The 25,879-nt window shown below is 51.6% G+C and overlaps 11 protein-coding genes across 11 annotated transcripts; 5 read left to right on the top strand and 6 right to left on the bottom strand.

The window, feature by feature from the left end:
• Positions 1 to 532: 532 nt before the first annotated feature.
• Positions 533 to 1,102, top strand: BKA58DRAFT_447182 (uncharacterized protein; the record flags this gene model as incomplete). The annotated part of the gene is made up of 1 exon (XM_046174219.1): positions 533 to 1,102. Exon 1 carries the CDS (start codon positions 596 to 598, stop codon positions 1,100 to 1,102), a length of 507 nt encoding a protein of 168 aa, XP_046031428.1. The 5' UTR covers positions 533 to 595.
• Positions 1,103 to 1,308: 206 nt separating this feature from the next.
• BKA58DRAFT_373493 (uncharacterized protein) lies at positions 1,309 to 3,027 on the bottom strand. Its single transcript, XM_046169229.1, has 4 exons — positions 2,412 to 3,027; positions 2,031 to 2,357; positions 1,585 to 1,969; positions 1,309 to 1,529 (listed from the first exon to the last, which is right to left on the bottom strand). The coding sequence occupies exons 1-4, from the start codon at positions 2,670 to 2,672 to the stop codon at positions 1,474 to 1,476; spliced, it is 1,029 nt and encodes a 342-aa protein (XP_046031427.1). The 5' UTR covers positions 2,673 to 3,027; the 3' UTR covers positions 1,309 to 1,473.
• Positions 3,028 to 3,202: 175 nt separating this feature from the next.
• Positions 3,203 to 5,636, bottom strand: BKA58DRAFT_21216 (major facilitator superfamily domain-containing protein). Its single transcript, XM_046166062.1, has 3 exons — positions 5,196 to 5,636; positions 3,939 to 5,145; positions 3,203 to 3,888 (listed from the first exon to the last, which is right to left on the bottom strand). The coding sequence occupies exons 1-3, from the start codon at positions 5,368 to 5,370 to the stop codon at positions 3,516 to 3,518; spliced, it is 1,755 nt and encodes a 584-aa protein (XP_046031426.1). The 5' UTR covers positions 5,371 to 5,636; the 3' UTR covers positions 3,203 to 3,515.
• A 2,463-nt stretch (positions 5,637 to 8,099) lies between these two features.
• Positions 8,100 to 8,790, bottom strand: BKA58DRAFT_305384 (uncharacterized protein; the record flags this gene model as incomplete). Its single annotated transcript, XM_046167060.1, has 3 exons — positions 8,100 to 8,190; positions 8,242 to 8,573; positions 8,620 to 8,790. The coding sequence occupies 3 exons, from the start codon at positions 8,788 to 8,790 to the stop codon at positions 8,100 to 8,102; spliced, it is 594 nt and encodes a 197-aa protein (XP_046031425.1).
• A 1,305-nt stretch (positions 8,791 to 10,095) lies between these two features.
• Positions 10,096 to 11,909, top strand: BKA58DRAFT_304177 (amidase signature domain-containing protein; the record flags this gene model as incomplete). Its single annotated transcript, XM_046167008.1, has 3 exons — positions 10,096 to 10,133; positions 10,202 to 11,591; positions 11,643 to 11,909. 3 exons carry the CDS (start codon positions 10,096 to 10,098, stop codon positions 11,907 to 11,909), a joined length of 1,695 nt encoding a protein of 564 aa, XP_046031424.1.
• A 25-nt stretch (positions 11,910 to 11,934) lies between these two features.
• BKA58DRAFT_21156 (putative alpha-L-rhamnosidase B) lies at positions 11,935 to 14,244 on the bottom strand. The gene is made up of 2 exons (XM_046166055.1): positions 13,963 to 14,244; positions 11,935 to 13,912 (listed from the first exon to the last, which is right to left on the bottom strand). Exons 1-2 carry the CDS (start codon positions 14,081 to 14,083, stop codon positions 11,961 to 11,963), a joined length of 2,073 nt encoding a protein of 690 aa, XP_046031423.1. The 5' UTR covers positions 14,084 to 14,244; the 3' UTR covers positions 11,935 to 11,960.
• Positions 14,245 to 15,345: 1,101 nt separating this feature from the next.
• On the top strand, positions 15,346 to 16,101 carry BKA58DRAFT_373478 (Mss4-like protein). Its single transcript, XM_046169228.1, has 3 exons — positions 15,346 to 15,580; positions 15,646 to 15,787; positions 15,850 to 16,101. Exons 1-3 carry the CDS (start codon positions 15,495 to 15,497, stop codon positions 16,042 to 16,044), a joined length of 423 nt encoding a protein of 140 aa, XP_046031422.1. The 5' UTR covers positions 15,346 to 15,494; the 3' UTR covers positions 16,045 to 16,101.
• On the bottom strand, positions 16,102 to 17,139 carry BKA58DRAFT_373475 (peptide methionine sulfoxide reductase msrB/msrA). Its single transcript, XM_046169227.1, has 3 exons — positions 16,953 to 17,139; positions 16,623 to 16,825; positions 16,102 to 16,551 (listed from the first exon to the last, which is right to left on the bottom strand). The coding sequence occupies exons 2-3, from the start codon at positions 16,822 to 16,824 to the stop codon at positions 16,199 to 16,201; spliced, it is 555 nt and encodes a 184-aa protein (XP_046031421.1). The 5' UTR covers position 16,825; positions 16,953 to 17,139; the 3' UTR covers positions 16,102 to 16,198.
• A 2,092-nt stretch (positions 17,140 to 19,231) lies between these two features.
• On the top strand, positions 19,232 to 20,196 carry BKA58DRAFT_447165 (uncharacterized protein; the record flags this gene model as incomplete). The annotated part of the gene is made up of 3 exons (XM_046174218.1): positions 19,232 to 19,321; positions 19,374 to 19,673; positions 19,730 to 20,196. The coding sequence occupies 3 exons, from the start codon at positions 19,232 to 19,234 to the stop codon at positions 19,973 to 19,975; spliced, it is 636 nt and encodes a 211-aa protein (XP_046031420.1). The 3' UTR covers positions 19,976 to 20,196.
• Positions 20,197 to 20,514: 318 nt separating this feature from the next.
• Positions 20,515 to 23,958, top strand: BKA58DRAFT_21001 (P-loop containing nucleoside triphosphate hydrolase protein). The gene is made up of 4 exons (XM_046166027.1): positions 20,515 to 20,808; positions 20,859 to 21,098; positions 21,151 to 21,385; positions 21,432 to 23,958. Exons 1-4 carry the CDS (start codon positions 20,615 to 20,617, stop codon positions 23,742 to 23,744), a joined length of 2,982 nt encoding a protein of 993 aa, XP_046031419.1. The 5' UTR covers positions 20,515 to 20,614; the 3' UTR covers positions 23,745 to 23,958.
• BKA58DRAFT_20998 (chaperonin 10-like protein) lies at positions 23,958 to 25,573 on the bottom strand. The gene is made up of 2 exons (XM_046166026.1): positions 25,162 to 25,573; positions 23,958 to 25,063 (listed from the first exon to the last, which is right to left on the bottom strand). The coding sequence occupies exons 1-2, from the start codon at positions 25,281 to 25,283 to the stop codon at positions 24,172 to 24,174; spliced, it is 1,014 nt and encodes a 337-aa protein (XP_046031418.1). The 5' UTR covers positions 25,284 to 25,573; the 3' UTR covers positions 23,958 to 24,171.
• Positions 25,574 to 25,879: the final 306 nt, after the last annotated feature.

Genomic DNA, 25,879 nt, shown 5'->3' with positions numbered 1-25,879 from the left:
TTCGATCTTGATGAAGACCGAATTTTACAAAATCGCGGAGGAGGCTGGGAATGCTGAACTCGCGGCTTGGGCTGCGAAGATAAAGGCCGCGAACGAAGAGATGGTCACTTTTGTAGGCCAAAAGCTGAAGATAAATGTTCCAGGAGAGTTTGTCAAATACCATCAAGGTTCATACAATGTCAATCTTGTCGTAAGATTCGGCAAAGAAGACATTGTCATCATTCGTTTCCCAAAATGAGTAATTATTGCTGCCGAGTTTCTCGACGAAAAGTTCGGAAATGAAGCTAGGTTGCTAGAGTATCTGCGTGAACAGACTACGATGCCTGTTCCCAAGATACGTGACTAGGGCATGACTAAAGACAGTCCGTCCCGGCTCGGTCCATATATTATCATGGACTATGTTGAGGGCACAGAGCTGTGGACACTTTTGCGATAGCTTCAAGACGAACATAAAGAAGCAGAAGTTGATCTTGTATACGAGCAGATAGCCGACTACATGCTTCAGATTTCCCGACTGCACTTTTCGGCAATTGGATCTATCAACAACGATACGTCGGGTGCGTGGACGGTGATTGATCGTCCTCTCACCACAAACATGAACAACCTAGCTTCTGTCGTCACGAACTACCCGGTAGATCAGTTCCCTAGCGCCGCGTTCAACAGCACCCAAGCCTTCCTTCATTACCGTGCAGACGAGCATTTGGCTCATCTCCAAGTTCAGCGGAACTTTGCACATAGCCGCCAAGATGCAGGAAAATGCTTTATCGCACGCCACAAGTTTAGACAACTGATTGAGCAATATTACCCTCCGTCCAAAGCCGATGATGGCCCATTCATACCATACTACCACGACTTCCGTCCCAAGAACATGCTCGCTCGGTACGAGGAAGGGTCACTGAAGATAGCAGCAGTTCTGGATTTCGAGTTCACCAACACCATGCCCGCTCAATTCGCTTACGACCCACCATGGTGGCTCGCCATGGTCAGTCCTGGCCTTATGCTTGAGCAATTGGCTATCAAGGACTTCGAAGCCATGTATGTACCATGCTTGGAACGATTCCTCCAAGCCATGACGAAGGTTGAGGCGAAGCAGAAAGCGTAACACCAGAAAGACGAGGTCTCTCTTGCTACTCGCATGCGAGACTTCTGGACGTCAAAAACATTTTGGCTCAATTACGGAATTGGGAAAGGCTGGGATGTTGACGTGGTATATTGGAGCGCACTTCATGAACCGGGAGATGAGAAGCTTAGCGAGGACCTGGAAAGGCAGATGAGTTCGGTTGTTGAACTGAACATGGAGCAATTGGCGGCCTACGAAGCTGAGTGTGAGGTGCACGAGGTTTGTCAAGCGATTAACCCAGAACGATAGACCGTCAGCTATGTTTCTCTTACAAACAAAGTATATGAGCACTGCCAGACTCCTCCCTCCGAGTCCCTGAGATTCGGTCTTGCACTGTGTCACGAACATGAGTGCTACGAGGCATTTATTTTCGTATCGAGAAATGCGACGAGAGCGATAAGAAGCGCTCCTGTTAACGTCAGCTGCCTTGTACATGAGTGATGCTTACGATGACTTTAACGCACCTGCTGTTACCACGTAGCTTCCAATAGTGAACCCAGTTTGCACACTGGCTTGAACATCTGCCTTGAAATGCACAGCAGCCACGATAGACCAGACGATCGAGATTATCAGACTCAATGCAGTCGGGAAGATAATGGCTATACTAGTGACACGGGGATCCCAGTCTCGCACAATATTAAGTGCCATTGCTTCTCTACCATGGAAGAGTGCGTTGATCTGATGGTCACATATCGTCAAAACACCCTCTGTCAAGAGTCTTTCTCGAATGGCCGTTCCGCGCATGCTGGATGCGTCTTTGAAGTAGTGAATCTGACGATTGTACGATCCATGTCGACCTAGGTCTAACGGGAGTCCGACTCTATTACCCGCTGTGAGGCCAGGTAGAAGCTGATTGTTAATCGCTATGTTAGCGAAGGAGAAGAATATTAAGATGTGGGTAGCTTCATACCTCGACTATCTCAATCTTTTGACTTGACTTTACGCCGAATAACTCAAACAGGCCAAAATTCATCCGGCTTAAATTGTAAAATGAACGCAGGTGCTCTAGAAAAGCTTTGTCATCTACATCTGCAGTGGCTTGCGAGCAAGGCACTATAAGGCAATGGCCGTTATCTATGAAGACGAATACCTCCGAATCGTAGTCTGGCTGAGCGCTCCACGCTGCAGTGTAGTCGTCGATGAAGTCGGTCCCATCTTTTGCGCATAGAAAATACATGACCCAAAAGAATTCCCAGCAAGGCTTCCGTTGGAGGGAGGTGGCTTTCACGAAAGATGTCTAGTTTATATTAGTTAAGATTCAATTCAAGGACTGAAGCTTCATTTCACAAACCAGGACATTCTTGCGTGTGGTTGCGGAGCTGAGAAAGTCTCCTTCGCCAACTTCATATTTCGCCAAAAGTCGCGAGGAGAGTCTGATCAGTATCCAAAACCAATTGAGATAAATGGCCATCATCACCCATCTCATGCAGATCTGAACCAAGATCCGAACGTAAACCTTCGAGCGCCATTTGTTCTTGGAGAATATGTTGACAACGCCTATATCCCCTCCATCAATACGATGTGTGATCAGAGCTTCAGAAACGAAAGTCATCGTATAGGCTGGCTTGTGTCAAGTGTGACAGAAGTCGAACGCGGGGCGGGGCGGGGCGACAGAGGGAATACCACCTTTATAGGAGCTTACATGAGCTGCATAATGTCGCAGGGATATATATCGCAGTGAAAAATTCAGCTGAAGCCGAGAATGATATGCAACTGGCTGTTGGGTTGCCAAATGCGCCTTACAAGGTTCTCGTGCATCAAGACGCGAGGCTTCCTGAACTTGGGTGCGTTCCTCCCATTCACAGCACCTGATTCGAAGTCAGCCAGGACGCCATAGCCTTGCCCTGCGGGGAAGTCGCACAGTAAAATACTGCGAACAGGTTGACCGCGCTGATCCTTGGCTGAGATGCTGTGGTCGAAGCCATGATAATCTAGCTTACCTAGGTAGCCATTTGGCCCCGCTTGTGCCCCAGTTCTTTTCGCTTCCTATGGCTTCCCTGAACAGCATCAAGATGCTGAGCTTACGATAGTGGCGCATTCACAAGGCTAGCCTGGAAGCCACACGAAAGAGCTAACGTTATGACTTTCTTGAAGATAGTAGTAATTGGGAGCTCAATTTGCTTATCTACAGATAGAACAGTGCTGTGTTTGATAAGTCAGCAGTGACGTCGCAAGTGCCTACGATAGAAGGACCATGTATCGTGATTAATTCAGCCTTCTTAACAGAACAGCATGCGACCTATCTTCGGAGCCGTGATTGTATTCTGCAAATGCCCAGCAAAACGCCACCGAACGCCTCGCCATGCCGATAACCCAAGAGAAATAAGACTCAAGACTGAGCTGAAAATCGTTGCGCGGGTGATGTTTTTGTGTAATGGATTTGCATGTGTCAGACTCACAGCCTTCGCCCTCTGTTCTCTTCACTAGGACTCACAGTCGCACTCCCGTTCATCGACCCATACCCATTCCCTCCCTGACTTTCACTAGCATCCGGCATAAGCGTCTCTCTTGCTTCCTCAGCCTCTTCCTCAATGTTCTCCCTTTGAATCCTGTGGCTCTTCCGCCATACAAAAGCCACAAGGGCTAGACCAACCAACAATGCTAAGCTAAGCAAGATGACATTGATGGGTACAGGGTCATTCTTAAAGGTCTTGTGCGTAGCAGCGTCGAGAGCAGATTGCGAGAAGTTGAGAACACCGGCAAGGCAGATGATGAGGCCGTAGACTTTTCCGAAGGTGGCGAAGCCGAAGACTTTGGCGGAGTAGTCGCTGATAGAATTATTAGCAAGTAGCTTGAGAGTGATGACCGAACAACTTACGATACTGCGGTGTAGTACAAAGGTCGATAAAGCACAAAGAGGACAATGTTCGCATAAGCGGCCCATGTCTCCGGGATCACACCCAGGACACCAATAGTGGTGGCGACAGTGACGAGCAGCGCCATCGTAAAAGTAGTGCTTGTGTTGTCGAGAAGCAGACCGATGAACGGTACAGATAGAACTCCACCAACTGGAAGTGCCACATCGAAGAAGTTGTTGATCTCGACCGCCTTCTCGTAGTCATGAAAAAGGTACGTGTATTGCGTGCGAATCGTGGCAACGAAGTAGTTGATACGCGTCATCTGCAGCACTGTGAACAGCGTAATGAGAATGAACCAGGGTGTACGGATCTGCTGGCTGGCGGTGCGACCGTGAAGCGCACCCCATACACCTGAAATGTTCTTCTTCTTGTCTTCCTCTTGTGCCTGCTTCTGACCGTCTTTCGTGCCAAGCAAAGACGTAATCTCGCTAACAATACTGTCGCGATGTGCTCGTCGCGCATCTTGAAGGCTTCGCACAGTCGCTGCATCTTCAATCTCATCGTCCGAGTCATGGATGACCTGCTCCTCCTCCGCGCTAGTGACGAGTTCACCCACTGTCTTGTAGGACACAGATGGCATGAACAGAATCTGAACTGCGAGGATGAAAGCCGGGACGATAAGGTAGATAAGGAAGAACTTCTTGATCGAAAAGTTGCCATCGGTGCCTTGGTAGAGGAGTCGGTACATCAAAAAGATTGCGCTCGAGGTATCAAAGGCTCCAGTCAAAAGCGCCAAAATAAGTCCAGAGTATTGCGGGAATGTGTTGCTAAGCTGGAACGACGAGATGAAGATAAATGGTCCACCCAAGGCCATGAACAAATATCCAGGAATAAACGCGTCGATAGGCAATTCCTTCGCGAATGCGAAAAGCAATGCGCCAATCGTTATGGATATCGCACCAGTTATTCCGCATACGCGTGGTCCGAAGCGATCGAGGATGGTACCGACGGGAAGCGCGACGACGTTTGTGGATACGGCAGCGATCGTGAACATAAGATTGAGTCGTAGCTCCTGTTCGTAGCAGACATGGACATCTTGATCCAGCTCTTCTTTTGTGCAGTAGTCTCTGTAGACACCTTCCTCGAGTAGTACGGGTTTTATCGCGGCGTAACCGAAAACGACACCGGCGGCGAAGAGGCAGTAGATAACGGCGAAGAAGACCTGAACTACGCGACGTTAGCTTGTGTACGCCCATGCTGTGTTCCATGATACGTACGCAGTCTTTTCCACCTAGGTACCTCGAATGCGCCTATCGTTGGCTCTTCACCAGTCTGCTCCGTCCAGGTGCCGACTGGGTTGAAGCTCATCTTCCGGTGCCTAGAGTCCGGGCTCGCCTCTCTACTCCACGGCTCATGCTCCTCCATCGATGTCACTCGTTGCGTGAGCGACATGTTGGGTTAATACTTTCCCCCTCTTTCGAAAATATGAATTTGTCGTCTCGAGAAAATAGCAGAGTCGGAATCCTGAAGATCTCCGGCTTGCGTTCAAAGATTATCCGGGGATGACGTCGCACCGACGAAGCTCAGGTCCCTCACAGAAGCAATTGGCCAACCAAACGACCTCGACAAGAACCACGACCAAAGTCCGCAGTTAGATATCCCGTAGTACGGAAAAAGATGGGAATCAGGGTTCTATATACACAAGCACGGCATCGAATGGCGTAAAGCGGGGACTAACTGGCCTGCAGCCGGGTGCATGAAGGCGCTGACAATCCGACGCGCTGGTTCGCGCGTGATCACCAAATGCTCGGCTTATAGGATTTCCATTACGCAGTAAACCACGTCTTGTGAGCCATTTCCAAGGAGGCTATGCGCGCATTGGGACGATCTGCATTGGATCTTACGCTCATCTTTCGCATTCGCGCACATCGTGAAGTCGCGATGGCTTGAAGCTCGTTGGCGAAGCTTGCTGGTTGCGACAGCCAATGAACGCGCGAGTCAGCCGCGGACAGGGAGCTTTGGTAACCGTGCAGATGGGATGGCATCAAATTTTCCTTTTTACCACCTCCGCCTGTTCGCTGAACGCCGATACACGATGGACGCCTCCTGCAGGCGTTTCCCGATGCAGCAATTTCGAGATTTGCGAGAACGAATGCGATTGCAGAGATTTTTATCGGATTGCAAGGGGTAGAAGTATGCATCTCCGTCGGAGAAGTCTAGATCTCCATGGTATATACTTGGCTCTCGTTCCCATGTCCCTTGGAGCTTCTAGGATCATGCCGTCTAAGTGCTATACTCGTGCTGACATTTTGAGTCGTGAGACTGGCATGCCTAGGTTCACAAATTCCCGGTGCAGCCGACTATTCAAGCTACCTAGGTAGCCGATCATCAGTGCGAATATTGCTATTATGTCTATACTATCAGTTCAAGTGATAGTCATGCACACTCGCTGTAACAGGTGGTTGTGACGGATCAATGGGCTCTGCAATCGGGCTCAAAAGCAATACGAACGAGCCTCCCACGTACCTAGGTAAATGCCGCCGGTTACTCGTCGGTGATCACATCTACCCATCAAAAGATGACTCTTCTCAAGCCATATCTTGCAATCAGGCACATTTTACCACTCTAGACGGTCTTAAACTGTACCAGGTACGAATCTGATGCAATATATCCATTTCCTGCTCTCCTTATCGTACACCTTGTCTTGATTAAGATACTCGACCGACCAATCCCGTACTTGAACGTCTCCAACCTCTCAAATATAACCAAGAAAAGATCACGCCCCGCTGATGAAACTCCTGACCTCAGTCTTACCATGCCTGTACTTCGTATCCTCAAAATGAATAAACCCACAAAATCTCTCCATTTCCGTGCTCCCTTGCCGTATCACCTTCACAGTGATTACTTCTTGCCGTGGGGATTCATCAAACGCTTCATGTTATTTGGCAAAGGCGGCGGTGGAAAGCTCCGCATGTTTATCCTCTCTCTCTTAGTCTCATCGTCTTCGTTCTGACGATGCTTTTCGCAGAACTGATTTTCGCTTCGATACGGTTCCCCAGTTGTCATCCTCCCGCACCAGCCTGGTTCTCTATTGGCGGACCTGAACTTTTCTGGGTTGTGGTTCTTGACGCTGGTGCAGTTTGTGTTCATTGCCCAGGCGACGATTTCCGTGCACATTGGGAATGCGCAATAGAGTGGGTGTTCAGAGCACATTTTGGCTTTCGTAATATTGGGAGAAATGAGCGGTCGGTTGAAGATGCGTATTGTGGGTTGTGATCGCTAAGATATTCGTAGTATGCGCCGGGCGTCGTGTATGTCTTCGCTGGTCTCAAGTTGTGCAGTTGGTGTGCAGGATGATGATGGAATTCGATATGCCTTCTTGTCATTGATGGTAGTGAGTTGTTCTGTTTTATCAGCTATGCGGAAGCCCCAGGTCTTGTATATATAGCCGCACATCTTGATCTTGTGAAGTCTTGTCGAGTGTTCGTCTATAGAATGTTGGAGGTGGGAATTCACCAAGGCCTGTTGACAAGTCTTCGATCGCATGAGGTTCACAGTGTCAAACTACCGGTTGCTATGATGCGAATAGGGTCAAGAAGTATAAAGTGGAAGATGATTCTAACCACGCTCGTAAGAAGAAACGATGGTATTGACGTATGCAGTCACCTGTTTCCATGGATTACTGAGCTTAAAGTCACTGCGCAGACAGAGACAGTAGAGGACAAACCATACTCAGATAGGAAATGGATGCGTCGTGAGAGGGTTACTCGACCAAACAGAACGTAATTCACTTGACATTGACGCTAACGGAACCAACGAACAGGCAGCTGCGCAAGCGAATGCGATATTAGTAGCTGAGCCGGGCTGACCACTAAAGCGAGCGCAATCATGTGGTGCAAAAGTCAATATAATTGATTCTGGTATAGGCAACTAAGCCCAAAACTATCCATTAGGATTATAGACATTCAATGTCTGAAGAAGAAGACAGAAACAAGATAGAAAACTCCAAACTCCCTCGCAATGCAGACTATTTTTATAGTTTTGACAAAAAGATAAGGAAAGACATGAGTATAGGTGGGTGGAGGAGGTGGAAGACTGGCAGAGATCGCTCTTGACAGGACATTCCTTTTTGCTGAGTCGTCGCGTCGGCTCGTCATGATCGATAGTGGGGGTCCTCGCGTCTAGGCGTCCTCGACGGTCTTGGCGGGCTTCTTCATGTTGTTCTTGTACCAGAGAGTGGGGAGAAGAGCGCACGAGACGGTGAAGAGTACGCTGAGTCATGTTAGCAGTGTCTCAAGCATGTTCTGTGGCGTGAAGACTTACCAGAGAGCGATGGCCATTCCCCAGACAGTCTTGGCCTGGAAGCAGTTGCTGCGTGTGACACCGGCCCAGTGGCCCAAGCTGGAAGTGGACTTGTTGAGGTTCTCAACTGTCGCAGTGACAAAGGCGTTGGCGTACTGGGCATCGATCTCTGCGGATGACTTGCCGATGACGTAGCAGTTAAGGAACGACATGGGCTTTCCGAGAGTGACTGCGCAGACGATGAAGGCGATGAGAAGGAGAGAGTCGACACCGGTCATGACGAGGAGGCCGAGGTTGGCTTGCGACCAGTAGTAGCCTACGCTGACCATGATGTAGAGAGCAGCGATGCATGTCTAGCGATGTTAGAAGTATTCAGTCATGGTAGAGGAAAATACGTACCACGCTCAGAGTGCCGACGAACTCTTTGGGCGGCTCAACACCGGTTGTGACAATCATCTGGATGAAGTTGGAGCAGATGCCAATGACCAAGATCATGCAGATAGCCTGGAGTACACGGGCGCCAAGGAACATCTTGCTCAAAGGCATGGCGTTGTAGCTGGGGACAGGCATATTGGCGGATTGAAGTTGGTTGCTTCAACGTGGATGTGGCTGAGGATGCGATGTCGAAGTAGACAGACGAGGCGATTAAAGCAGCAAGGAATGGATAGCGGTCTGCACAGCAGAAGAGAGAGTGATTTCGTAGAAAGTGAAGAATGAATGAGACCCAGATAGGAAACAAGGAAATAAGGAAATAGAGAAAAAGGGACGAAAAGGAAGTGAGTTGTGAGGAGCTGGTTGATGATGTGTGTGATGAGTTACTACGACGTTGCGTCCAGCACATCTTATACAACGAAGAGTTGGTTGCGATCTCAACAACAGATCGGAAAAGGCATAGTCAAGATTGCTGCTATTCTTACTCATGGTGTGTCTGGACCACAGTGGTTTCATAGTATCTCGAGTAGTCGCTGGATGAGCCAATGAGAGCAAGAAGCGGCGGCATCTCAGGAAATGGCCCGAGCTGCCGCACTGATGCACGTAGGCGCTTACAGCATGACGAGCCTAAACGTCAAGTCTGGGGAAGCCATTCAGGTGTGTAGAATCTGGGCGGTACCTGAAGCATGTGGAGCCATAGTTTGATGTCTAGATCGACTGGGTGAGAGGTGTTGTTGCGGCTGTTGTTCAAGCTTCCGCGGTCCCACATCGACCTCCCGCCCAACCTCGCGCGCGGGAGCTATGCTGGGAAAGTGTTGAGGCTCAATCAGAGGCGAGGATGGTGGAAACAATGTTTGAAGGAATGGTTCTGTGCTTTGGTGATGGCGTTGCTGAAGAAACGCGTGTGCTGATGAGAGGACAACGCGACGACATGCGTCAATGCTCTGCTGGCGGCCTGGCGGTATCTCGTAAGCATTGGTTAGCTGATATTTACGCGCGATTCAGATAGTTGCCCGCGTCAAGAGCGTTAAGGGATGGGAAACGCTACAAGTGCGGCTTCAATGCTGAGGAGTTGTGCCGGACGGCTGTTCGCCGTCGTAGCACAGCGCGACCACCGTGCCAATGGTCGAACTACGTGATGCTGCGTATGTGCAAGTCAATGAAGACCATCTCATAATCAAAATGCCGCGAGAAGACGCGTACAAGCACCGGGAGTGGGATTGTTCTTCAGGCGTAGAAAAGGGAGGATGATAGGAGCTCCCCGCATCCAGCTCGGGTCAGCTCGAATGCGGCAGGTCCAGGCGACACAGCTCCAAGATAGCCAGACGCATACTCGCGGCTCTTACGCGACATGTGACTGATAACCGTTCCCGAGGGCCTTGAGGCTTCTTCTGGAGTTTTATGCTATGGTCACTCCATCCTCTTCCCAATTGCTATCTCAAGATGGGTCTCTCAGAGTACAGACAACACAAGGCCGACTGGTGAGCTGCTCCAAGCTTTCAACCCCACCCAACTCGGCCAATGCCACGAGCTAACTCTCCACCACCAGCAAGCGCAAGCAGTCGGAACGCGCCTCCAAGATCGCGACACTCCCCACGCCGTACCTGTACCCTCTGTCCTCGCAAGAACGCTCGATCCTCGGCAAACCCATCCAGGAGCTCGTCCAAGATGTCCACAAGCAAATCACCAGCCCCGTCGATATCCTGCGCACGTACGGCAAAGTCGCGATAAAAGCGCAAGAGAAGACGAACTGTGTGACGGAGATACTGTTTCCCGAAGCCGAAGAATGGGCGGAGAAGGAAGTTAATCTGAAGGGGCCGCTTGCCGGTATTCCCGTGTCATTAAAGGACTCTATACAAGTCAAGGGCTTTGATATCTCAGTCGGCTATTCGAAGAACACCGGGAAGCCCGCGTCAGAAGATGGAGTCATGGTCAAGATATTGAAGGATGCGGGTGCCGTACCTTTTGTCAAGACCAACCTCCCTACCACGCTTCTGTCCTTCGAATCCACCAACGATGTCTGGGGCCAATGCAAGAACCCACACAACGACAAATACTCGCCAGGTGGCTCAACAGGTGGAGAGTCGGCGCTGTTGGCCTTCGGTGGTAGTCGCATTGGCATCGGATCAGACGTCGCTGGCTCGGTCCGCGCTCCCGCCCACTTTTCCGGCTGCTACTCGATACGATGCTCTACAGGACGATGGCCGAAAGTCGGCATGAACACAAGCATGTCGGGCCAGGAAGCTATACCCTCCGTCTTTAGCCCCATGGCACGCACACTGAACGACTTGACGTACTTCACGCGAAGCTTTATTCAAATGAAGCCCTGGAAGTACGACTATACCGTCCATCCGCTAGAATGGAGAGAAGACATCGAGACTGAGTTCAGGGAGAAGCCTAAGCTCCGCATAGGCGTCATGCGAACCGATCACGTCGCAGACCCTTCGCCAGCATGTGCGCGCGCTCTAGACCAGACAGTCGAGGCACTCAAGGCTGAAGGCCACGAAGTCTTCGATGTCGAGCCACCTTCGCCGTACGAAGCTCTAAAGCTTGCATCGCAACTCCTCCTCAGCGACGGCGGCAACACATTCATGGGCCATTTCCGCACCGGAGAGTGGAATGATCTTGGTGCAGCGCAACTGGTCTATTATATGCGCCTACCTAAGTTCATCAAGTACGCGCACTACCTGTACGTAAAATACGTCAAGGGTGATGACATTTGGGCTGGCTTACTACGCGACTGGCACCCAAAGTCTGCACATGAGTACTGGCAACTCGCCGGCAAGCGCGAGGCATACAAGCAAAACTTCTACCAATGGTGGTCTGAGGAAGCCAACATGGACGTCATGCTCACTCCACCCAATGCGACCCCTGCGGTACCTCATGGCGGTATGCATGATGCAGTCAGCAGCTGCGGTTACACTTTCATGTTCAACTTGGTAAGGCTGCTTCTTTTCCAACACTACTGTGCCCTCGCTAACTATATGAAGCTCGACTACTCTTCTGGAATCATTCCCGTAACGCATGTCGATCCTGCCAAAGACGCCTTGCCATCAGACTTCAACTTCAAGAAATTGAACGGGGTCGCACAAGGCGCGTACAAGCTGTACGATGCGGAGAAAATGGCTGGTCTGCCCGTGGCTGTACAAGTTGTCGGAAGGAGACTGGAAGAGGAGAAGGTCCTCGCCATTATGGAGAGAGTGGAAGATGCGCTAGACAAGCATGGCGGTCGATACCAGTTACTGGAAGTGGATTGAGGATGACATCTGAATAAATTCAATCATCACCTAGCCCTGCTACGCCCAGCCCTACGTGCCAACCCGTATGTTGTAGACCCCTCCTTCAAGATCAAACACCACACGTCCATCTTCTTCCCGATACTGCTCCTTGCCAAGCACTCTCCCATCAACTACAACCGTCACATCCCCACCTGTCCCATCTACCGGAAGCCTTACTACGCCCTTTGTCCCCACCGGCGTCTCAACCACCACTCCGTACCCAACTCCACCCTCCTCCTTCTCCCAGCCCGTCCTAAACTTCCCCAGGCCTGTCACGAAGCCCGCCTGCGCCCTCATCAAGTCTCCAAATCTAGGCTCAACAATCCACTTCCTCCCCGCTGGTTCCACCACCCTCAAGCCCACCACAAATTCCGTAAGCGCCGACGTAGGCCCTGAACTCCACCCATGAGCATGACTCACATAACTGGGATCATACCCATACCCCCTCTCCTGTCTATATCCGAACGTCCCATTCGTTCTGTACCCTTCTATGACGGTTGAGCCAGTACCGTTGCGGTGATTAGCATACCAGCCCCAGCTTCTGCGAATAAGTTCGAGGGCCCGGGTTGTACCTGTTTGGTTGGTGATGGTGAAGTGGGCTTGGATCTCGAAGCTGGAAATGAAGGGGGATATGTTGCCAGGGAGTTCGGGGGCTTCGGCGCCGATAGGCGTCCAGTTCTTTGTGAGCGCTGTGGAGATGCCTTGAGCAGTTTTGGAGGAGGGCGGAACAAGATCGAAGAGGATGGCCATGCTGTTTGCGTCTTGGGGGTGGAGGGTGGTCAGGGTGGCGTTGTCGCGGAAGGCGCCATAGCTGGAGTCGAAACAGTGGGTGAGAATGGCTGTTTGGAGTGCGGTGGCGCGGGACGTCCATATTTCCGCTAGATGATTCTGACTGGTGTTATTGAGCCATGTAGCGAGCTTAGCTCCAGTTTGCAGAGTGTGGTATAGAATGACGTTTGCTTCCGTATTGTTGAATCCAGTTTGCCACCGCGCCCAGTCCCTGGTGCCGGTCTGATTAAGAAGACCTGATGCCTCGACTTCGACTTTGGCATATACGTAGTCCATAGCTTTTTGATACTTGGCCCAGTTCCTCTGCACAAAGGCTGCGTCATTCGTGTATAGCATGTAATTATAGGTACCGATCATTGTCCACATATGATATGTATCGCTATTTTGCTGCAAGAGCGGTGGTCCGGCTTCAGGGAACGAACCATCTGGATTTTGATAGTCGAACATGACTTGCAGTGCGTTTCTGACGCTGTCGAGATCCCCTGTGCTAACGAAGGTCGAGGGTACAGCGATGCCCATGTCCCCTGGCCATACAGCACGGTCTCGTTTCGCCCCGTCAACAATGATGGTATCGCCTGGGCCCAGAGTGCCGTTATTGGCCCACCCATTCGCCAGCATGGGAACCCAACGTCCCGTGTTGGTGGGTACAGCGTTAGTCTGAAGAGTATACGCGCCTGCATACCAGATCCTGTTCAGCAGTTCGTCGTTGGAATCGAAATACCCTTGATAAGCCTCGAGGTTGGACCACGTAGGCTGAAAGCTTATCTCAAGCTGCACGTCCGTGACGTTGACGTAAGTACCGCTTTCCGTGAGAAGGAAAGCCGTCATATACCGAAAACCTCCTCGCATCACATCATCTGGCATCGTGTACGTCCCTGGGCCGGCAGTGCTGATGTTGGCGTATAACGCCCCATCACGACCAGCGAACTTCCCGTTCGATGCATCAGACCATTCCCCTACCCATGTCGACGCTTCGGAAAACGCGAGGCCGATAGCACCGGTCCCGTTACTGGTGTACGAGATAGAAGCGATGCCACCGACTTCAATACCGAAATCGAAAATGACATTTGTCCCGTTGCCGCGGAGGACGACGAGACGTGGGTAGCTTGCCGGATGTCGGTCTCGGATGGTAAAAACTGATCTTGGACGGACTATTCGCGATGATGGAGCGTAGATGTTAGAGTTCCAGGGTCCTGGTCTATCAGTTGTGTAAAAGGGAGTGCGGTTTTGATAGAATAGGTACCTTGAAAAGCGGCTTCACTAGGTCCGCTGCATTCCGTGTCCCGCCAACAGGTTGCAGCAAGAGCATTCAAAGGTAGTGTTGCCAACGCCACAACGGCCCCTAAAAGTGTAAACCAACGCATGATTGTATAGACCAAAGTCTTTCTCAAGCTGCAGCGAGTTGTGCGTTCCTATTACATATTCTGGGAAGATTCTCGACACCATTCCGTGTACTATAAAGCGCTCGGCATGCGTTACGCCGAGCCGCCCAGATGGTTTTCCGGTCCGGGAATAGATGAGGCATACGATCTCCTAGATCTTCGCTGGAATGCGGGGAAACAAGCTACGAGCTAGACGCAGCAAGCTTCGTTAACCTGGGCGCATTCCGTTGGTAAGAAAATTGAGACGGACAAGCAGTGCAAAGTGGCATGAGAAGGTGTAGTTGAGCACTGGTGATCTTGCGACAGTATCGCGCGATGAAGTGATGGAAGCTGGGATGAGAGTGTTTTTTCGAAACGACTTCAACTCATTCTCTGTGTAGTTAAAGTGTTTTAGGTGCACACACGCATATGATTACCCTTCGCGCTTGGTCGTAATTAAACTTCGTCGTTCCTTCCGTCGCCAGAGGATGATTGAGGATGTGTTGACGAGGAGGCTGGCATATGTACGCCTTCTGCATCCAACCTGCACAGTCAAGACAAGTGAACAGTCAGGGCATTGTATCGCAGAAGCATAGCTCGATTGCGATGCAGAAGCTGAACGGATGTCGCACATATAGGTGATGAGACAACGCGTTGGTCGCTCATGCGCGAGAGTTACGCGACTGGTCGCGCCGACCTAGAAGCTCTTGAGGGAGGCTCTTTCCCTCCGTCGCAGCCCGCTAAACCCTTTGCTATCACCATCCCAACCCAAATTCTGTCCCACTCTCACTACGTCGCTTCCTACACCAGCTCGTCTGGAGCCCAGGCTTTGACCGGATCCGCAATAATGCGGTGTCCAGCCACTGTCAGCGTGTCGGTGATTGCCCCGCTTACGTCATAACTGCTCATGTTGTTGATCTCCCACGACGCGACTCCAATGCTACCCCTCATGCGACTACTTCAGAATCATTTTTCTTCCCTTCTCGGTAAGTCAGTCCAGGGCCTACTTGCCGGACTTCCATAGACCCAAAAGTAAAGAGCCGGACACGTCAACGCGTCAACTCCCGAATGATAAACCATGGGCGCATACAACGTCATCCCTGATATCATGTACCTTTCTGCCGCTAATGCAACAATCCTTTGACAAATACCCGCATCGGGATGCAGCACACAGCTGCCGATACGCTGGCATTTTCCAAACCGCATAACGGAGGGACCGCGCTAAATGGATGGAGGGGGGGGGGGGGGGGGGGGGGGGGGTGGGTGGGGAGTCCAGCTGAGCAACGAGCGCTGGATCTATGGCGGGCTTCATATAAAGACGTATCGGCTTCTCGAATACCTTGTTGTCCATCCTCCATCACTACTTTGACATCTAAACTCGATACGGATATCTAGAGAGACCAATCAGATCATCATGACGGATTTTAAGGGACATTGCCATTGCAAGCAGACGGAGTGGACTGCCACCCTGCAGCAGGATCAGCAGGCACACATCCTGTGGTGAGTATTATCAATCCGTTCCTCCAGCAACAATCCACTGCAAGCCCGAGCTAACATATGATAAGTCACTGCAACACTTGCAAGGAACTCTCCGGCTCCACCTACACGCTCAATCAGATCATCCCCAAGAAAGCACTCAAAATCACCAAGGGCGATGATCTAGGCAAATACACATACAAGGGTGACTCTGGAAAGAGCGTTCATTGCGTATGTCATGTCATGGTTATCCATCAACATCAGTACAAGAGCATTTACTAAGACTTTGTCAGTTCTACTGCAAGAACTGCACCTCACACGTGTACCACGAGCAAGAGGCGCTCGGCCCCGACAGCATTGTCCTAAGAACAGGACTCTTGGACGAAGGCATCAAGAACTTCAAGCCTGGTGCGGAGATCTTTGGCAAGGACCGCTTGTCGTGGGAGAAAGAGGTTGCGCAGACATTTGAGGTTATGCCGCCTTCGTAGACAGACGTATTCGGTAGCATGAACGGACAAATACTTCATCATAATCATCAAGAAGGCTATCAGATTCATCGCCACAAATTGAACAAGGAGTCTTTCGCCGTGAGACATATCATTCTAGATTGGACGCGTATATAGCATTATATCTTATCCCAACTTAGTCAGAAAGCGGCGGGAAACTCCTCAAGAAGTGGCTCGGGCACTCATAACCGCCCGGGTTATGGTCCAAGTACAATTGGTGGTACTGTTCAGCATCCCACCATTTTCCTGCGGGTAGGATCTCCGTTGCGACACTTCCCTTCCACCACTGCTTGTTCACCTTGTCGGTAACGTCTCGCGCAATCTTCTCCTGCTCGGCATCGTGGTAAAAGATGGCGGATCGGTATTGGCTGCCAACATCTGGACCTTGGCGGTTGGAGGTAGTGGGATCGTGCATCTTGTAGAAGAATTCGAGGAGGGAACGGTAGGTTACTTTCTCGGGGTCGTAAACAACCTGTAGGGCTTCGGCATCTGGTTTACTAGTCAGCTAATGGCTAGATATCACGTCATGCCTCGTGGCGCAATACGAGAGAGATACGTACGACCAGTGCGTCCGCTGCATACAGCCCTGTACCCCGGGTTCTCTGTGTCACCACCGATATATCCGACCCTCGCATCGTACAAGCCCTTTCCCTTGTATTCTTTCCGGTACATGTGCTCGACACCCCAGAAGCATCCGGCAGCGACAGTGGCGGTTTGCGCACCCGAGGGTACGTTCATGGGTTGCGCGGGCGCATTCGACATACTGCTGAAGGGGCGAAAGAATTTGGTCAGAAAGGACATGGAAAGGCAAGACGTAATAACCAGAAGGAAGAGCGTGAGGAGCTTCAGATTGTTGGTAGTGATGTGTGTGATAAGAAGGAGGGGTTTACTTTGCTGGTCAGTTGTTATGTATTGTAAGTTTGCCGCTTCGATTGGGAAAAGGGAAATGGACCGCGGCGATGATGCCATCATTCGGCGTGACAAATCGAAGGGTCCACGGCCACGCTTCAGCCACATGGGTGGCGGGGTCGTTGCTTCGCGAAGGTAGGAACGCCCGACTCTTACATCTCATCGACCACACGTTCCTTACGCTGCAAACTCTCGCAACAGCAGTGCACGCGTTTCTCGACGCGTCGATGCTCTGTTGTGTCCGTTGAGATTCGCGTGCCGCCTATTCTGCCCGCCCCGCTACGTGTCTTTACCCGGATACAAGTCGCGGCCGATGTCTCTGCAGCCTCTCGGCATCAACACAGGCTCGAATCCTCCAGTACTGCTCTTTGGATGATGTTGCTTCTTCGCTACTTGGTCTCTGACTTCTACCGTTGCCTATCTGCACGACGCGTTCTTAGACATTTCAGCTATGTCTCAACGGAGCGGCCCTCTGCTTTCGGGAGAATACTGCGCAGTAAGCTGGAGTGAAACAGGATGTACAAGCGGCAGGACCGGGACGTGGATTCTATGACACCCACGTTAGTGTCATGAAGCAGGCCCCTTCGTTCCCCCTCTTGTAGTATCGGGCGCCCTCTCAGCTCAGAGTTGCACATACACCTTTACGAATGTCGTGTATCAAGCATACACAGTCAGCTTGCTGTTTTCGCGCTCAACTGACAGTCCCATAGTTCTACCCTCCAAGTCAGGTCCGGCTGACAGCCTTGGTCAAATCACCCCGACACGATGCGCGTAATCAATTCTCAATCTATTTCGCCTGAAAGCCTTGCACCGGTTGCATCCCGCGTTGCTGAATCGGCAGTAGTTGAGTCTAGGCTCATACGATGCATCCTCGTCGTGGCGTGGTTCCGAGTCACCACGTGCGTCGAACAGCTGTCTGATGCATGCAGTTGACTAACTCTTCTAAGAGTATTTTTAGACGCATCTCTAGACCTCACATCTGCAAGGGCAGCAAATCGCGTTCGCTAAAATTGATCATGTCAGGGCCTCGAGCACCGATGGAACGACAAGCTTTAATATAAGGTTAATCTACGCGCCAAGAACTCCTCACTTCTCCAGATCTTTTGAATTGGACGTCCACGATACCCTCGCAAGACTATGCCGCTCGTTCCAGGCAGGGAAACTATTTTCAGTCTTCGCTTCCGCACATGTTCCGTTGCTGCATTACATACAGGATCTATAGATGAAAGACAATATCCGGATGAGCTTGTTTGCTTCTCGGTCAGCTTCGTGGACTGCCTGTACCCAGCATCCAGGCCTGGCGTTTCTATTCTGAGTTCTGCACCCCAGGCAAATACGCTCGACTCATCTCGCTTTCATATCTACATCTACTGGGCTGGCCAAAATCCATGCAAGGAAACGGCTCAAGCCCACAGCGACTCGCTTGTGCGAAAAGACTTTGGTACTCTAGCTGTCATCTGATATGAAACAGCCATGGTATACCTCGTTGACCGCGAGTCTGGGTTTCGTATTCGCTATCAAGAGAATCTATATGCCCACGCGACGGATGTGCGTTTACTTTCAGCAGCTGTACCGTCGGCACTCGGTTTCCGGGTAGGTTGCATACGGCACCACCAAGTTGTGCAAGAATTCCTGATACTCGCGTGTCAGCAAACTATACCAAAAGACATTGGCAGTGGTGATGCCAAGAGCTTCACGCATACTGCACCACCTGGTGGCGCAGACGTACGATTTTCAAAGAGCCGCCACGATTCAGGGTTCAATATCCTCGCGCCCGGAAAGCTCAAATGAAGATGCTCCACTGTTGTGATTCGGGTTAGCATTGCAGCTGGAAGCGAAATGCACGGCGGAACGAGACTATCACATACCCCAGATACCGACACTTAGCCTGGAGGCTGGCTCAGGATGTATCGACGCGGAACAATACTTCAGCTAAGCGGGAAACACGAACTCAGCTGAGCAACTTCTGTGATTCTGGACCTATGAGCATGAGCGGCCCGCCGGTCCAATCGTACTCGATAGTGCCATTGGCACTTGGCAGCTGTTATCGTGGTCGGATTGTAGATATCACCCAAGATGGTGTTGCCGCGGTAGTGGTAAAAACAATCAAAGGTAGAGGGCTGGCGCCGAGGGACTGGTATATAACCTGGTCCATATTCCCTTCCATGATCCTCATCCAGCTTCTACTCTCGGTTTCATCTACCACATCATCAGCTCTACATCTAGCCTTCTCCGAAGACCATCTTTCCAAACTATCAACATGAAGCGGCTCCTTGCTCTCCTCCCTCTCGCGGCAGCAGCCCCTGCGTTCCCCAATGTCGAGCTTGGTGACGCCCCACCACCCGGCCAGGTACGAGAAGTTCAGATGGGGATTTCCGAGACGATCAACTCACGCAACACAGGTCAAGATTCGCGGTGTCAGCTATGGAGGAACTGGTTGCCCGCAAGGCACCATGAGCTCCCAGATCAACAGTGACAGGACTGTTATGACGCTCATCTTCGACGCGTACATCGCCTCGATCGGCCCCGGTATCGCCGTTACTGAGCAGCGCAAGAACTGCCAGTTGAACGTCGACATTGAGTACCCAGGAGGCTTCCAGTACTCCATCCTGTCCGCCGACTACCGTGGCTACTCCGCCATCCAGAAGGGCGTCTCTGGCACTCTCAAGTCTACCTACTACTTCTCCGGAGACACTGCTCAGGTGAAATCTACCCTAGCCCTAACGCTGCGGACCAGATATGCTGACACTTGAAATAGACTTCGACTGAGTACAAGTTTGACGGGCCAACCAACGGCGACTACCTCAAGCACGACGAGGCGGACAGCACCTCGGTCGTGTGGGCGCCATGCGGCACCAACGGCATGCTCAACATCAATTCGCAGGTCCGCCTGACCAGCAGCAACGCCAGCGCCACTGGCCTCCTCACCACTGACTCTACCGATCTCAAATTCACCCAAGTCGTGTACGTGCAGTGGCAGAAGTGCACACCGCCCAAGCAGTAGAAACTGATTGCGGTTGATGTAGGCCGAGACATTGGATCAGTTGGATTAGTGTGAACGGGCCATGGGTAGTGAGGGTTGAGGACTTGAAGTGGAGGCGGTGTTAGTCGGGGTATGGAATTTACGAAGATATGCCGGACGCATGTTTGATGTTTGCATGATAGTTGAATCCTTTTATGAGATGCGCATCTCTCATTTGAATCTCCACCTGCTGTGATGATCCACTTGCCCCTTTACGCAACTCACGACAAGAGAAAGGAGCGGATAGAGCTTGCCAAACAATGAGGATAATGGTGGTATTATTCTGGGATCGCACAGTCGGCAAAGCTCGCATTCATGGTAGCAAGACAGTCGGGTGCGCCCGTTGGCAGGACAGAGGTGATGTGGCGTGTGGTGTCGCAGCCACGTCGGAAATTGTGGGGATAAGAGGGCATTCTTGGCGGCAGGGTCGTGGTTGCCGCATTTAGATCCCTGTCTGTTTACCAGCGGCCGTGCGTCCCATAACAGAAGTTCCGGCTGGAACATCGTCATTGAGCACTCCAGCCCGCAACACCAAACCCTCGCTCGCGGCTGTTCCCCACGCTTTCAAAGGAGGCTGCGCAGTGCGATTGACCTACTTTTTTTCATTTCTTGGGCGCAGTCATGGCCGCCGCGGGCGCGTCTTCCATCTCCGTCACCGTACGAGTCCGCCCTTTTACCATCCGAGAGGCAGCCCAGGTCACGAGGAACGATGACCAAACGCTGTTCCTCGGAGACGGTTCGCTGGCGGGCTTGCCAGCGCCGAAGCTCCACAAGGGCATCCGGCCTGTCATCAAGGTCATGGACGAGAAGTGCCTGTATGGAACGTCACGTATCATTTCAAGTCGTGAGAGCTGACCTGTACCAGAATCTTCGACCCTCCAGAAGACAACGCCGTTCAGCGGTTTGGGCGATCAACAATAGGACCCCAGGGCAAACGATCAAAGGACCAGACATTCGCATTCGACCGCGTCTTTGACGACACTACCTCCCAGGGCGATGTATACGAAGCCACGACGAAGCCCCTGCTGGACAGTGTGCTGGATGGATACAATGCGACTGTTTTTGCCTATGGCGCCACAGGTTGTGGAAAGACGCATACTATCACGTATGTTGACGTACACCGCTAGTTACTCGCAGGAGGACTAACATTCCAACAGTGGAACATCGCAGCAGCCAGGCATTATCTTTCTGACCATGCAAGAACTGTTTGAGAAGATTCAGGACATCCAAGATGAAAAGGTCACGGAGATCACCCTCTCTTACCTGGAAATCTACAACGAAACCATTCGTGACTTGCTGGTGGAGGGTGGCAGTAAACAGCCCCTGATGCTCCGCGAGGATGCTAACCAGGCTGTATCTGTCGCTGGTCTCTCTAGCCACCGACCACAGAGCGTAAGTAGGAGGGACATACTGCACGACAAGCGTCTAACAACCGCAGGTCCAAGAAGTCATGGACATCATTGTCCGCGGCAACGAATACCGAACCATGTCACCTACCGAAGCGAACGCTACCTCTTCCCGATCCCACGCCGTACTCCAAATCAACGTCTCCTCCAAAGACCGCAATGCCTCGGTCAACGAACCCCACACGATGGCTACCCTCAGCATCATCGACTTGGCAGGTAGTGAGCGCGCGAGTGCTACGAAGAACCGTGGAGAGCGTCTGACGGAGGGTGCCAACATCAACAAATCCCTGCTCGCGCTGGGAAGCTGTATCAACGCCCTGTGTGATCCCCGAAAGCGGAACCACATCCCATACCGCAACTCGAAACTCACGCGATTGCTCAAGTTCTCTCTCGGTGGAAACTGTAAAACTGTCATGATAGTCTGTGTTAGTCCGTCAAGCGCGCATTTCGATGAGACGCAGAACACCCTTCGATACGCCAACCGCGCGAAGAACATCCAGACCAAGGTCACCAAGAACGTATACAATGTCAACCGCCACGTAAAGGACTACCTTGTTAAGATCGATGAGCAGAGACACTTGATTGAGGAGTTGATGAAGAAGCAGAAGGATTTCGAAGGAAGCGCTTTCGTCAAGTTCCAGAAGCAGAGCGAAAAGAAGGATAGTATCCTGCGAGATGCGGTCGTACGCTTGCGCCAGGCTTATGCGGACTCTGAGCCTGAGCGCCGAGAACGGCTGAATATGTCAAAAACCTTGAAGTTGGCTGAGAAGCGCATCTCGATGATTTCGGCATGGATCGCAGCATTCGACAACGTAAAAGATGTGCGCGAAAACGAGGAGATGCCCACCCAAGTCACAGCAATGAGAGACACCGCAGTCGGAATTTCGGCAGAACTCGAACAAACGCGACAACATTGCCATCGGCGATTGGAGCGTACCGTCTGGACGAGCAAAATGGATACGGCGCTGCATGTTGGACTCAAGGGTCTGGCGGAGGTGGACGGCAATGCTGACGGCCATGATGCTGCCAACCTGACAAGAGAGTACGAGCTGCTCAAAGCGAACGCAGATCGCGAACAACTCAATGCTCTGCTAGACATGGAAAAAGGCGGTGATGCTGCCATTGTTCAGGTGTTGGTACAGGCGCACATCGAGACTGTTACAATCTTGAGCCAAATCACCCAAATGGATGAAGCACAGGCTGTCGAAGCTGCGAGGAAGCTGCTTACGAAGATTATGAATTCTTGTACAAACGCGACTTCACAGGTTATTCGGCCAGACGGTGGCCTACCAGTCACTGAGTTCTTCGAGCCAAGCCACAGAGGCACACCAAAAAGGAGGAAGCCAGTGAATATCATGGAGCCGTCTCCCATGCGACCAATCGCTTTGCCAACACTAGCGGACGCGCCGCATCTCACCTCATCCCCCATGAAATCATCACCACGCCGAAAGTTGATGGCAGGTGCCAAGAAGGGTGTCCAGTTCTCGCCAATGAAGAAGAAAAAGTCTCCATCAAAGACCAAACGCGGAGTGCGGTGGAGAGATGACACTGAAAATGGTACCCTTGCGGAATTTCAGAAAACACCCGAACACCTAGCAGGAACGCCAACACATTCTTCAACCCCAGTGCCAGCACCAACTTACTCGACAGGCATCCCCATACCAACATACGACGGAAGCGGTGGCTCTTCGCCTATACCCACACCACCAAAGGCCTCTGTGGATCTGAAGGGCTCATCGCGCTTCGCAGTCGGCGCGCTGTCAAAGCGTGCGGATGGATCTCCTACATCTCGTAGCAACAACGCATATGCCTCGGACTCTGACAATGCATCGCCTCTCCGCGAGATCTACAACAACCCTCGCACTTCATCCTTAAGCAATGTGGAGAACGCCTCGTCGGGCCCTGCACCAGAAGGAGATAGTGGCCACTCCAGTTCAGAAGGAGAGAAATGGACGCCATCAGACGCGCGACAAATCGGGCACGCAATCAAGCGTCGTTCTTCCACAAACGGAGGATCTGTACCTGTGAACCGAGCGCATCGTCGTCGTAGTCCGACAGCAGCGACTATTGGTAGCCCGCCCAATGAGAACTCCCTTCTCTCCGCGGGTGCAGCACGTCGCATGGTCAAGTCCGTCCACGAGGCTGACTGGAAGAACAGCGTACTCAGCCCACGGGTTACGCCCATAATGAAAAGCGCTGTAAGGCGCACTACCCTGGCGAACGTCGGTGACGATCGACCACGGGAAGCACCACCCAGCTTGAATGCACGAGCGCCTGTACGGATTACTAGTGGTTCTTCGTCCAGAGGTAGCCTCATGCCTAATTCTAAGAGTATCTGGCGTTGATGTACCTCTTGCTAATAGGGGCACTATGGTGTTGGAGACGCCACCACTGGGGCTTTTAACGACTTTTCCGCTTTTCGTTGCTCACTAGTTACATTCTGTTCGTTTTGATCTGGCGGCCCTCTGGCGCCAGGTTATTCTCTTGTGCATCTGTCTCATTCTCAAAACCGTGGAAATCCTCATCTAGAAGCATTTACGAAGGCTTGGGTCGGTGTTTGGGTAATCTCCCTGCCTATGGCAGTTGCCGGGGCGTATTGAATTGCGATTGCATTGGGATGTACTTGTATGCGTGTCTCGAGTATTGCGTAGTTTTCCTGTTTCTAGCATCATTTCAACGTTTCACGATCGTCTTTTGTGCTCGACTGTGTCAGATGAATGATGACATCCACCATCTCCCGGAGTCCATTGCACCGCTACTAGATTACCATCCTTACAACTTCTCCTTCTCGTCTCCAATCTTGAACACATACTTGACTCCACTCGCCTTGCCATCCCTCAAATTCTTCATACCAGTCTCTACTCCCTGCAGACCGCCAGGAATAACTTCGTGGGGATGCGGCTTGAACCAGCCTTCCGCCAATCCCCTCGCCATGTACCGGAACATGATGAACGCGTAATCCGCATCCTCCTTGTGCGCCGAGCCTACCATCGTCTGACTCTGCTGCACAGTCTCGGGAATACCTTCATACGTCTTACCTGGTAGAACCAGCGTGATCTTCCCCGTGGGCTCTAACACCTGCACAATATTCGTGTAGGAATTGTGCTCGGAGACGGCATCATACGCATAATGCAATTTTTGCCCCTTGAGCGCGTCCTTGATGCCCTTGACGACCGCGTCATCGCCCTTTCGGTAATCAACAATCGTGTCACCCTTTGAGCGGTCGATAAGTCCCTCGACGAACTTCTCTCCTCTACCAGCAACAGCGATGATGGGGTGGATGTTTGCGCGCTGCGCCAACTTAATAGCATAAGCACCCACCGCACTCGCACCACCATACACAACAAGCGGCGTAGGTTCCTGCGCCGGTGTCCATGGGTCAGGCAAACCCATACGTTGGTGCAATCCGATGGCTGCTGTCATGGCAGCGAGCGGTAGTGTAGCTGCTTGCTCGAAGGACACGGAAGATGGGATGTGGAAGGTGGTGTGGGCCCAGCCTACTGCGTACTCGGCGAAAGAACCACCTGGTGTCATCATCTCGTGGAAAGAAGCGACGCGGTCTCCAGGCGCGAACTCGTAGACATTGGCACCAACGCTGTGGACGTAGCCGGCGATGTCGTCGCCGGTGTTGAAGTTGGGTTTCATGTCGTAGGCGGGAATCTTCCTGCAAGATGTTTTAGTCGGTGATCGTTTTAGAGAAGACATATTGAAGCGGAAGAGACGTCACGTGGACATCGCATTATGCATGTAGCATAAACATACCAGTCTTTGGGGTTACTGCCCGAATAGACGACTTTGATGACGACCTGGTTGGCCTGTGGCTCGGGGACGGCGACATCCTTGATGGTGACCGAAAGGTCTTTTGCTACTTGGGCTTCCTTCATTTTGATAGCTCTTTCTTGTCTTCTTCCTCTTCAAAATGCAAAAGTATAGCGTAAATATGAAAATGGTATAATGTGTCGTCAAGTAATGTATGCCAAGTCAAGTAGGTGAATATACCCCCCCAAAACGAGGCGGGGCTCTCAAGCATCTTTATATCCAAACAACATGATCCTGAACCTTCCACCGTCCGTCGTCCGACATCAGAAACGCGAATATGTGGACCAGGCATTAATAATGACGAATGTGGGGTTTAGTGTGCTGGGTGGAGTAGATCTAGCCCTGGAGGTTGATGGCGACGTCGATGATGCGACTTTTCGGTATTCGCGTTTGGTTGCATAGCCGAGATTGGCCGGATGGGATAATCACAAGTTGGGGTTCCTCCGATATCGTTAATCACGCGCCGGGAATTCCGATGTGCTTTTATTTCATGCTAGCACCTCATACAAGGGAAAAACCGAACACCCTGGAGCCTACATCAAGATGAAAAGATGCAAAGTAGGCGGCCCAACGTCAACGTAGGCTCTAGGGTGTTCAGTTTTCCCTTGTATGAGGTGCTAGCGACGTTCCGCTACGTTTGGAGATTCCAAAATGAAGACTG

The sequence above is a fragment of the Alternaria rosae genome (genome assembly GCF_020736505.1).
Source record: "Alternaria rosae strain MPI-PUGE-AT-0040 chromosome Unknown BKA58scaffold_1, whole genome shotgun sequence".
Classification (NCBI taxonomy): Eukaryota; Fungi; Ascomycota; class Dothideomycetes; order Pleosporales; family Pleosporaceae; genus Alternaria; species Alternaria rosae.
Note: the sequence above shows the minus strand (reverse complement) of the source record. Positions and strands in the feature narration are given on the sequence as shown.

Excerpts from the sequence above, each read along its gene's own strand:
- BKA58DRAFT_21156 (XM_046166055.1), bottom strand. The coding sequence starts at position 14,083 with ATGCGTTGGTTTACACTTTTAGGGGCCGTTGTGGCGTTGGCAACACTA. Across the intron at positions 13,913-13,962 it reads TAGTGAAGCCGCTTTTCAAG|GACCCTGGAACTCTAACATC; the intron begins GTACCTATTCTA and ends CTGATAGACCAG.
- BKA58DRAFT_20998 (XM_046166026.1), bottom strand. The coding sequence starts at position 25,283 with ATGAAGGAAGCCCAAGTAGCAAAAGACCTTTCGGTCACCATCAAGGAT. Across the intron at positions 25,064-25,161 it reads GGCAGTAACCCCAAAGACTG|GAAGATTCCCGCCTACGACA; the intron begins GTATGTTTATGC and ends AACATCTTGCAG.
- BKA58DRAFT_373475 (XM_046169227.1), bottom strand. The coding sequence starts at position 16,824 with ATGTCGAATGCGCCCGCGCAACCCATGAACGTACCCTCGGGTGCGCAA. Across the intron at positions 16,552-16,622 it reads ATGCAGCGGACGCACTGGTC|ATGCCGAAGCCCTACAGGTT; the intron begins GTACGTATCTCT and ends CTAGTAAACCAG.
- BKA58DRAFT_21001 (XM_046166027.1), top strand. The coding sequence starts at position 20,615 with ATGGCCGCCGCGGGCGCGTCTTCCATCTCCGTCACCGTACGAGTCCGC. Across the intron at positions 20,809-20,858 it reads GTCATGGACGAGAAGTGCCT|AATCTTCGACCCTCCAGAAG; the intron begins GTATGGAACGTC and ends GACCTGTACCAG. Across the intron at positions 21,099-21,150 it reads GGAAAGACGCATACTATCAC|TGGAACATCGCAGCAGCCAG; the intron begins GTATGTTGACGT and ends ACATTCCAACAG.
- BKA58DRAFT_373478 (XM_046169228.1), top strand. The coding sequence starts at position 15,495 with ATGACGGATTTTAAGGGACATTGCCATTGCAAGCAGACGGAGTGGACT. Across the intron at positions 15,581-15,645 it reads CAGCAGGCACACATCCTGTG|TCACTGCAACACTTGCAAGG; the intron begins GTGAGTATTATC and ends ACATATGATAAG. Across the intron at positions 15,788-15,849 it reads CTGGAAAGAGCGTTCATTGC|TTCTACTGCAAGAACTGCAC; the intron begins GTATGTCATGTC and ends AGACTTTGTCAG.
- BKA58DRAFT_21216 (XM_046166062.1), bottom strand. The coding sequence starts at position 5,370 with ATGTCGCTCACGCAACGAGTGACATCGATGGAGGAGCATGAGCCGTGG. Across the intron at positions 5,146-5,195 it reads ACCTAGGTGGAAAAGACTGC|TTCAGGTCTTCTTCGCCGTT; the intron begins GTACGTATCATG and ends AACGTCGCGTAG. Across the intron at positions 3,889-3,938 it reads TTGTACTACACCGCAGTATC|CGACTACTCCGCCAAAGTCT; the intron begins GTAAGTTGTTCG and ends TAATTCTATCAG.
- BKA58DRAFT_373493 (XM_046169229.1), bottom strand. The coding sequence starts at position 2,672 with ATGACTTTCGTTTCTGAAGCTCTGATCACACATCGTATTGATGGAGGG. Across the intron at positions 1,970-2,030 it reads AAAAGATTGAGATAGTCGAG|CTTCTACCTGGCCTCACAGC; the intron begins GTATGAAGCTAC and ends ATTAACAATCAG. Across the intron at positions 1,530-1,584 it reads AAGCTACGTGGTAACAGCAG|GAGCGCTTCTTATCGCTCTC; the intron begins GTGCGTTAAAGT and ends TGACGTTAACAG.